This window comes from Xyrauchen texanus, chromosome 6, assembly GCF_025860055.1.
Source record: "Xyrauchen texanus isolate HMW12.3.18 chromosome 6, RBS_HiC_50CHRs, whole genome shotgun sequence".
Classification (NCBI taxonomy): Eukaryota; Metazoa; Chordata; class Actinopteri; order Cypriniformes; family Catostomidae; genus Xyrauchen; species Xyrauchen texanus.
The window spans coordinates 28401629-28412188 of record NC_068281.1 but is presented as its reverse complement, the minus strand read 5'-3'; the positions used below and the strand labels follow the sequence as shown (position 1 = coordinate 28412188).

The 10560-nt window shown below is 36.6% G+C and overlaps 1 protein-coding gene across 4 annotated transcripts; it reads right to left on the bottom strand.

Annotated features, from left to right (window-relative positions):
* Positions 1 to 43: 43 nt before the first annotated feature.
* On the bottom strand, positions 44 to 6318 carry LOC127644949 (volume-regulated anion channel subunit LRRC8D-like). 4 transcript variants are annotated; one of them, XM_052128405.1, is made up of 2 exons: positions 6218 to 6318; positions 44 to 4199 (listed from the first exon to the last, which is right to left on the bottom strand). In XM_052128405.1, exon 2 carries the CDS (start codon positions 4195 to 4197, stop codon positions 1732 to 1734), a length of 2466 nt encoding a protein of 821 aa, XP_051984365.1. In that variant the 5' UTR covers positions 4198 to 4199; positions 6218 to 6318; the 3' UTR covers positions 44 to 1731. The 4 variants fall into 4 exon arrangements, with proteins under 4 accessions (XP_051984365.1, XP_051984364.1, XP_051984366.1 ...); XM_052128404.1 differs by lacking the exon at positions 6218 to 6318 and adding an exon at positions 5773 to 6203; XM_052128406.1 differs by lacking the exon at positions 6218 to 6318 and adding an exon at positions 6023 to 6203.
* Between the last annotated feature and the right edge of the window lie 4242 nt (positions 6319 to 10560).

Below are 10560 nucleotides of genomic sequence, written 5' to 3'. Positions count from 1 at the left end.
GATCCAAAGGCACCGTAGAATATAAAACAGAAGTCTTGTATCTCAAATTCATTTTTATTAATTTTTTTGCTGGTAAGTACTATTCTTTGCAAATGTCAAAGGTAAGCCCTTTGTGTTTAAGTGCATTGCAGATAAATTTTTCATCTATTTAAAAAATATATATATAAATATTGTAATATGTATCTGTGCCTAGTCCATATATATGACATTATGACAATAACAATGAAAATAGAAAAAAATACATGTTTATATATAAATGCATTACTTATACGGGAGTGCATTTTTAAAGGCTTTTAAGATGCTCTTTAAGGCATGAAGTCTAAGATACAAACATAATGATAATGCATAGGAGAACCAGTGAACCCCCAGCAGCTTTAAAAAGTCACTGTGTTTCAATCTAGAGATGTGCAGGATGTGCATCCTCAATTTTGGCACTCTGTAATTCTTGATATGCCCCTTATCAGCCGCGCACAATTGGCAGTGTTAAAGACACAACATGATTCGCTCTTAAAGGAAACAATATACAATATCGTCAACAGCATGTCACAATAATATTGTTGCCAGAAAAGTTAAACTTTCTTCATGTCTTTTGTCATGCTAGATCATGTCTTTTGGGGTGTATTAAAGGTTGAGAAGCACCACTTCTATAAATAATTATGGGAAAGGCAAAAACACATAATACATACAAACATATTTTAATTTATTATTTGCTTTACAATATGCAATCAAAAGCAACCTTTAAAAAAATAAGGGCAAAAAAAGAAAAATAATATGTTGCATACAGGCCTTTGGTAACTTAGTTTTAACCCTTGTGCGACCTTAGGTTTTAGCCAAAGGTGTGCATTTTTGGGGGGAATTTATATATTTCAACCTCAGTTTCTAAAATACACAAAATAGTTACACTCAGGACCTTCAGACAAAAAATATTAAAAAAATATATAAAAACTGCAATATTTGATCCCAGTGCCATTAAAGCATAAAATCTGTGAAATGCTATCATTCCGGAGCCATGGCTTTAAAATATATTGGTGTCATTTTTTTTTTATGTTTAGCCTATGAAGCAAATACATGCTCCCCCCCCCTATTTTCTGTTAGCTGTATTATAGTGCAATGCAGGCCAATTGAATAAATTATGCAGCTAAAATTGTGTGGGTGTATTGTGTTTTGTATGTGTAAAAAACAACAGTGGCATTATGTAAACAAGCATTTAAAGGTTAATTCCTGAATGAATATTTGATAGTTATGATCAGGACTGATGTTAATATATATTTTTATGGCAGTTTTGACATTTTTGTCCTCGAAGGACCTCTGAGTAACATTTTTTATTGATGCACAAGGGTTAAACTGAAATGTATGTGCATGTGTACAGATGCTCATCCTATTTTTAGGAATTCACTTTGGTCAATAGCCAAAATATCCACTGTTCTTATATACTAAAAGTAATAATGCAAATTAATGTAAACAATACAAATATTTACAGGGCAAGTGATTTATATCAGGCAACTAAACCAACTAACTTGTCTGTAACTAAATGAATGCATTGCCTAAGCTTGTTACAAACATTGCAAAACAGTGTCAATTTAAGCATAGTCTGTATTAGGCTAACAGAAGCAAACTGTACAGATGTAAGCACAAACATGTTTTGTGCAATGTTCCTCCATACTATTGTGCCACATGTGTTTTTGTTTTCTGTCTTTGAGGCCCACGTATTAACCACTAGTTAATGACACATTAGTCTCTACTGATACTTTCCTTTACCTCAATAGGCAGTGTGTCAAAAAGATGATCCTCCACAAAGAGGAGATTCTTGCGAAGAAGGCGACACTGGCCAAGTTGCAATGGAAGGCAGTCTAAACAGTTTCCTTTTAGCTCAAGCTGTGACAGTTGTATCAGTTGCCCAATTGACTCTGGGATGTTGGGGATGCTGTTATTACCCACACATAACACTTTCAGTTTGGTACATTTAAATAATTGATTGGGAAGAAACTCTACCTTGTTCCCTGTGATAGCAAAATGTTGAAGGTTCTGCAGGTGTCCTACCTCAACTGGTATACTAGAGATTGAATTTTGGCTGAGGTCCAGGTGCCTCAGTTTGGGAAGATGAAACAGAGCTGGAGGAAGGGTCTCCAGTTTGTTGTGACAGATAATCAGTGACTCTAGACTCTTCACTAGACCTATAGATGGTGGAATAGCAATGATTTTGTTGTGCCACAATTTCAGGCAGGACAATCTCTTTAGGTGCTGAAAGCTAATGATCTCCTCAATGGTTCTGATATGGTTTGTTTTCAAATCCAGTTCTTGCAAGTTAATCAAGCTAAAAATGGCATGGGGAATCCTCTCCAACTCACAGTTGTGGAGATCCAAATCAACCAGGCTTGTCATCTTCTTGAGACTGTTTAGTACCAATAACTTAGTTCCATCATTATGTATCACCAGTTTGATGAGATGTGGTGACAGTTCTGTGAGATTTGTGGGTATTTTGTTGAGATTGCTTTTGAGGTACAATGACTTTAAATGTCTCAGATCTCTTAGTGACTCCAAACCAATCATCTTGTTGTGTTCAGAATTTAAGTTACCAAGCAAGTTCAGTTCCCTGAGGCTCCTCAACATGTAAATCCAAGGTGGAATTTCTCCAACATCAGTAAACTTCACGTGAAGGCATCGCAAATGGTCACGGAGAAAATTGAACGCTGTTTGTTCAACTTTAGCAGGGCAGTGATACAGATGCAATTCCTGAAGATTTGTCATTTGAGAAACTTTAGCTGAAATCCTCATCTCAGGAATCAGCTCTAACTTGAGGATTTCCAAGTCAGTGAGATCAAACACGGCATTAGGAAGTCCTGAAAGCATGAAGAGGTGAAGCTCTTGCTTGTCTTGAGCATTGCATGTTACATGCTGACGCAATTTTTCAAATGTCCACTCATGGTTTAGGCTAATTTCTCGTAGTTTGTTCTCACTAACCTCAGAGAGAAATACACCAAAGCGTTTGGAGTACAGCTGGTCATATTGGTCTACCATATGCAGAAGAAATGCAAAGTCATTCTTTACATCAGGAATATCACTAAAGCTACTTTCCTCTCTGACTTTCTCAAAAGAGTATTCTTTAAGAGGTCTCCTGAAAAGCCAGTAGAGTGTATACAAACATATCAGTCCATAGAGACATATCATAGCCATGAAACTGAAGAGGAGTTTCCTCAACATGAAGGCCATGTTGTGTGTGCAATAGAATTGATCATACCCAGTCAAATGTTCGATTTTAGGTTTGCATATATGACCAAAATTTATCCTGGCGGCAAATGTTGATGTATAGCTCAATATCAAAACGATCTTCAAAGCTTTTATCACTGTCTGAGCCACGTACAGTTTGTAGATGAAGGCACTATCTTCTACATGAGTTCGAAATTTTCGCACTTTCTCGAAAAGAGCCTTGGCCTGTTCTCCATCTTTTTTGTCCAAGATGGTCAAGCTGGGGGCTTCTGCGATGAGCTTTTCAGTAGGAAACTGCACCGTAGGAGTTTCAATCAAAGGAGAAGACTGATTGTTGCAATCCACTGACGATACGTGCTTCTGGAAAACTACACTGCCGGTGAACCTCTGCTTGTTTCCCTCAGAATCTTCACAAGCTGTTTCAGACAATGCTTTTGTTGTCCATGGTGATTCAAAACACCGACCCAAAATGGAAACAAAGTGTTCAATCTTTGAGCTGGTCTTTGGGTACTTGAACCAAAAATTGCTGCTTACCATCAACACTATGGTGTGTATGAGTGCAAGGTAAGGGAAGTATTTGTTATACCACGGTAAGGCATCATGGTAGCACATTTGGTTGACAAAAACATACTGCTGATAATCTAGGTTTGTTTTACGTCCTTTGGGCCCAGGTTGAGATTGGGTGTTATGAATTTCATGTACAACGTTGCCAGAAAGATCTTTAGTTGTTAGGGGTGACGTGCTCAGAACCGGTGTGTAACTTTCAAGTGGATTTTTTGTTGTGTTCCTTGCGCTCTGTGATTGCACCCTTTCCTCAAGAATGGGAAGGCATGCCACTTGGTCTTTGGTTAACTGCATAGTCCCAGAAAATATGGCTAACATCAACATTATTATGCCAATATAATCCATGAATACATCCCACCATGGTTTCAGAATGCGGTAGGTTGGCTGGATGTCATTAAGGGAGGCGACTTCAGTGAGACTAAACATCTCTGCAAGAAAGAAGCAGTGAAGTCATTACATATTAAAGGAATTTTATGGGTTCAATACAAGTTAAGCTCAATCGACTGCATTTGTGGTATAATGTTGATTACCACAAAAATGATTTAAATGTATCCCTCCTTTTCTTAAAAAAAGCAAAAATCAAGTTTGCAGTGAGACTCAAACAACGGAAGTGAATGGACACAATTTTTGAGAGTTTGAAGGCAGAAATGTGAAGCTTATAATTTAAAAAAAGCATTGCCCTCATTCTTCTTTAAAACTTGTGTATTGTTTCAGCTGTAAAGTTGTTTAAATCTTATTTTTTGCAAGATTACAAGGTTTTCGGGGTTACATTGTCATGGCAACAAAATTGTAAAATTAGAATCAGAATGAGCTTTATTGCCAAGTATGCTTACACACACACACACACACACACACACACACACACACACACAAGGAATTTGTCATGGTGACAGAAGCTTCCAGTGCAAATTAATGCAACGTATAGGCCTATACATACATACAAAAATATACATGTAAACTTACATACATATAGTGACATACAAATAAAGAAATGTATATATCATTGCACAGAAAAGATTAGTAAGTGATTTTATCACACTAAAATTATATTAACACAAATATTGTTTACATCTTGTAGCTACACTTTTGAAATAGTGAGTATTTTAATGTGTATGGATTGGCTTTATTCACTTCCATTGTAAGTGCCTCAGTGTAACTCAGATGATTGCTTTTTTTCTTTTCTTTTTTTTTTTTTTAACCCAGAATATTCCTTTACGTAAGTGGATGTTTGAATAAAATTATTCGGAGTTTGTTTCTGAGATGTTTCATCTATTTACAAATTTAAATAATTTACCCACCGCAAAGAAAGCATATTGAGAAAATAAACAACTGATTTGCGTGAAAGTTCCACAATCGTGACGTGACCGACTGCGCAAGACACTACAAATACTTGCAGACTACATGTGGCTTCGAGTAACAACATGAAAGGTCGTGAGTGTATGGCAAGCCCTTGTGAGCGTGTAGAAGTCTTGCATGTTCGTGTTGAATAAGAGACCACGTGCTACATGTCTATTCAAATCAAATACGTTTAGGCTAAAAAAAACATGTGGGTGGTATTAAAAGCCTAAACTAGTCTTGAAACTTTCTAATTTCATGGCTGCTATTTCCCCGAATAGTGCGTGTGAAATAGCTTCTCAAAACACAGCTGTAAATCATTAGGTTCATTCGCGTTAACTATTTCTGGGTTTAAAGAGATACACAAGTAAAGAAGGCCATGACACTCTGACTTATTTAGGAAACAAGGAAAATGTTTCCAGGCTGTTCTAAAGTGGTGTATTTTAAGTAGGCTAATGATACATGGTCTTAAAATAGAATTAATTCTCGTTCCTGTAATTTAGTATCATTACGTTTAGTTTAGCATAGGTAGATATGAGCACAGATAAGCGCGCCACACAACAACCCCTGGGCATAATATACTTCAAGGAACTGACGGGTATTCTGCGCAAAAAATAAATCTCCATAAAATCCAGAAGAATACATTAAACGTACTAGGCTACTTACTGTTTCTGCGGACGTTTTTCACTCGGATAGAAGAGAGCGTGTTGATTTTATCTCGATTGCCATTTTGTTGCAGACGGTATTTGTCAAAAGTTATCGCTGAGGGGGGAACGCACTACGAGAGTCAAATATATTTATATAATCCGCAACAAATAAACCTCTTTCAGCACATTATCTTCATGGCAACGTTATAAATGCCACTGCCCGGTTTAAAGTCTGCGAGAGGTTTGAAGTGTGTAATTCCGTTTTCTACCTGCTCTGACTTGTAGTTCTCCCGACAATGACGGAGTTGATCTGCTCGTCAACCGCGCATTTCATTGGACGAATGACGGTGTAGCGTAATAAACTCAGCGTACATCCAAAGGTTAAAGATGAACGGTCATAAAAAGAGTCTTAAAGCACAAAGCAGCGCCCACTAAGCGACACCCCGAATAAAGGTGATAATAACCTTTAATAATAACCGAAATTAAATCATCGCTCTCTCTCTCTCTCTCTTCTTCCCGTTACATTTTGAGGAAACTAGGACAGCAATGCATAAATGCCTCTTCTAGAGCATCATTGTTTGGCTGAATCAGGACGCAGGAAATGTAGAAAACCCCGGATGTTTATGGAAGGCCAAATTATCTTTTAATGTTCCCAGCGTTACTCTTCATAACTGCATTCATACTAGTAATGATGTAATTGTAGAGCTCTATAATTGAATTGCAGAGCTCTGCCATTACATTCTTACTTGAAAGAATTGCAAGTAATGAGCTCTTCAATTGCATTATTTTATTCCCTCCAGTTTGGAATGCCCAATTCCCATCACTTAGTGTCCTCATGGTGGCGCGGTTACTTTCCTCAGTCCGGGTGGCAGAGGACAAGTCTCAGTTGCCTCTGCTTCTGAGACAGTCAATATGTGCATCTTATCACATGGCTCGTTGTGCATGACACCACAGAGACTCACAGTATGTGGAGGCTCATGCTACTCTCCGTGATCCAAGCACAACTTACCACACTCTCCATTGAGAGAGAGAAACACTTATCGAGACAACAAGGAGGTTTCCCCATGTGACTCATGTACCCTCCCTAGCAACTGGTCCAATTTGGTTGCTTAGGAGACCTGGCTGCAGTCACACCCTGGATTCGAACTCCTGACTCCAGTGGTGGTAGTCAATGTCAATACTTGCTGAGCTATCCAAAAGAAGAAAAATGTACTATCACCTTAATGATTCGTTAAAAAAATAATTAAAACTACTTGTCTTTCTACTGTTTTGCATGTACATCTCTGTACTCTTTGCAAACTTTTACACAATCTACACATTAACATTCAAAACATTTTTATAAAAAAAAAAATACTAATAGAATTTTTTATCATTTTAGGGACAAAATCCACAAGTTTCTGTCGAACTGTAGATGCCACAGACCACACTAGTGGACTATATGAGTTTCTGACATGTGAAAATGTCTTTGAACTTTTTTCAAGAGTATACAGAGGTGAATTAATATAATGATTATATATTATCCTTCAATAACAAAGCATATTTGTATTTTTAGCTCAATATTCTTAAGAATTTTGACACTCTGTGAATGCAATCAATATGTTTGTTAAATAAGCTTGTAAAAATGTTCATTCTAATATCTTACCATGTCACACATAGCCTTTTTTAGCATCTAAAGAATACAAGTTTTTACTAGTAGGAATGCAATTGTAGAGCTCTGTAACTGAAATTCTTACAAGTGAAAATTGAACGAGAGAGCTCTGTAATCCAATTTTTCTAGTAAGAATTTAATTGCAGATCTCTGTAATTAAATTGTATAGCGCTGCGATTGCATTATTACTAGTAACAATGTCATTGCAGACCTCTGTAATTATTATTCTTTCTAGTATGTGTAGCAGTAGTAAAATGTATTGTAGATCTCTTTAATTGGAGTTTTTACTAGTGAAAAGACATTACAGAGCTCTATACTTCAATTGTAGAGCTCTGCAATTGCATTCGTACTAGTAGAATTGCCAATAGAGAGCTCTGTAATCGGAATTCTTACTAGTGAAAAATCCATTATAGAGCTCTATAATTGGAATTATTACTAGTAGAAAATGTATTGTAGAGCTCTTTAATTGAAATATTACTAGTACAAAAACAATTACAACAAGTAACACTGGATGCATTAAAAGCAAAATCAGCTCACCATAGATGGTTTCTGCAGGTTTCAGCTAGTTTGTAAGAGGAACATTGGTGTTGCATCATGCCTTTTCTTCCTCTTCTGTCATTTTCCCTCCACTAACAATTCTGTGGTCGATTGTTTCTCATAAAATACATTAATTTGCTAACGTATGCTGGTGATCTGTTGTTTATTGCATGCATATTCATTTTCTGTGCTGATGCACATGATCTTTTACACTGCCACACTTTTTTCTGTGCTGATGGACATGATTTTACACCACAACACTTTTTGCAAGGTTGCCTTTTAACACATATTTTTTTTACACATACAGTTGAAAGTGTAACGTCTTTATACAATGTACTTGTTTATCAGTGCATTTGTTTTCACTGTGCTCTTGAGGGTCATTAGAAGGGAGCAGATGATCTCAAGAGAGGTGGCACACTTAACAGAGCACCCAACCTTTGGTTTTTGAGAGCACTGCACCTGAAATTTAACTCATAGCTTCATATGACACATATGCATAATTCAGCACTTAAGATCAAATGGTACATAATTGTCAAATAGAGCATTATTATTATTGGAGATTTGATAGCCTCATTAGTAAACAACATAATTATAAAGAAATGTGAGAATTTGTTTGGGGATGAGACAGCAAATCACATGTATTTTCCATAGTTACATTCACGAAAACCACATATATAATGTTCTGTTTCAGTTAAGTCATTCTAATTTATTGCTCTGTTCTATTTAGTTCGATTCTAGTTTTTGTTAAAAATGTGTTATATTTATACATATATATATTTTTTTTTGTTATATATATTCTATTGTGTGTGTGTGTGGATTGGATTAAGTGGTAGCCTATACGAGGACATTTGTTTAGGTTAAAAACAGGTAAATACAAGGGTATTATGCTATAAATGTGGTTTATGAGGACATTTCTAGTGTCCCCGTAATTTAAATAGCCTAAAAAAAATATACTAAACAGTGTTTTTTGAAAATGTAAAAATGCAGAAATCTTTTTGTGAGGGTTAGGTTTAGGGATAGGGTTAGAGGATAGAATCTATAGTTTGTATGGTATAAAAATCATTATGTTTATGGAGAATCCTCATAAGAATAGCCGTACCAACAAACAGCTTTAAATATACTGATGTGCACAGGTTGCTGTGAGGGTTAGGTTTAGGGTGAGGGGATAGAATATATAATTAGCCTACTATGAAATCATTGGAAGTCTATGAGATGTCCTCACTTATAGTGAAACAACCTGTGTGTGTGTTTTGCATTTTGTTGTAGCCTACATTTGACATGGTTGTTGATTTGAACTGTTATGTTAAGTTTGGGACTTGCAGCACTCCATCTCTGCCATGTACACATGACTTTAAAACCCATAAAGAGGGGTAGAGTGCATCTATTGTTTGCAGCGCACAATCACTGCCGTGGAGAAACATACTGTCGAACAGTATGGCGTCCATCAGCCAGTGAGTGTTATTTCTGCTACATTTAATACTCCATCTCATGTCAGTTGATAGCGATCTGTAAATCTGGCTCAGTGTGGATGTCCCCGATGTGTACTTCCCAGCGCAGTTTTGCACAGAGTGTTGTTTAAAAATCATGTCTGTTCTTCTACATTTTAAAAGTCCAGCAGACTATTTTAGGTCCTAATCCCTAAAATGTTTAAAAAGGTTTTTACTAAAACCTGTCCTTTAATATTCTTCCCAAGTTCTCTTTATGCAGATTTTAAAGTCATAAAGCAGCAGTCTCTGATAACGTGAACACATTCTGACATTTTGCAGGCCTTTGATTGGAGCTTTTGAAATGGGACGAAATGAGAACTGATTGCAGCAAATAACTCAACACACTGTTGGAGTTGATGCTTCAGATATATTTGAGGGTCTGGTGACAGAGTGTTGTTTGATTTGTTGGTGTCAGAATTCTTCGCTAACAGCGATAACTGCACGTATCTTACCTCAGTAACAACATCACAGCGACGTTAAACTGTCAGCAAGTTATTTCATTTGGTTAAATGTCTAATATAAACGATGCTCATTAAAGGTACTGAACAGGTGTGTGTGTGTGTGTGTATTATTGTGGCGGTTTAAAAACGACTATAACATCTGTGTCTGTTAGAATGAATCATACTGTGGACTGGAGTGGTTGTGAAATCAACAGATGGCAAGTGGTTAGTTAAATTAAAGAGTAGTCAGTGTTGTTACAGTCCTTGAGTCAAGCATTTAAAACAGGAACATTGAACCACTTCTGTTCTCCTGACAAGGCATGTTCTTTGTTAATGGACAGTTAATTAGATTAATCATATATTGATATATACAACAGTTAGTTCGGTCCTTGAATTTGATTGGATGAGAGATGTTCCATGAGCACTGATGGTCTGACACTATCAGCACCCTGACACTTTACTGTGTGTATCAATCCACTTGTGTTCCTGCCATTCTAAACTAAAGTGTAAGAGCAGTGCAGATGTGTTAAAGAGTTACTGTTTGTTTTTTTGTTTTTCACATTACATATGTTAGCCAGCAGGTGGTGGCAAAAGATCATTTTTGTGTGTAGTGTGAGCCAGATGGTGACATGAAGTCAGTCCGCCTGTACAGCTCTTAATGATTGCTTGTATTACTAATACTAAAACTAGGAAAT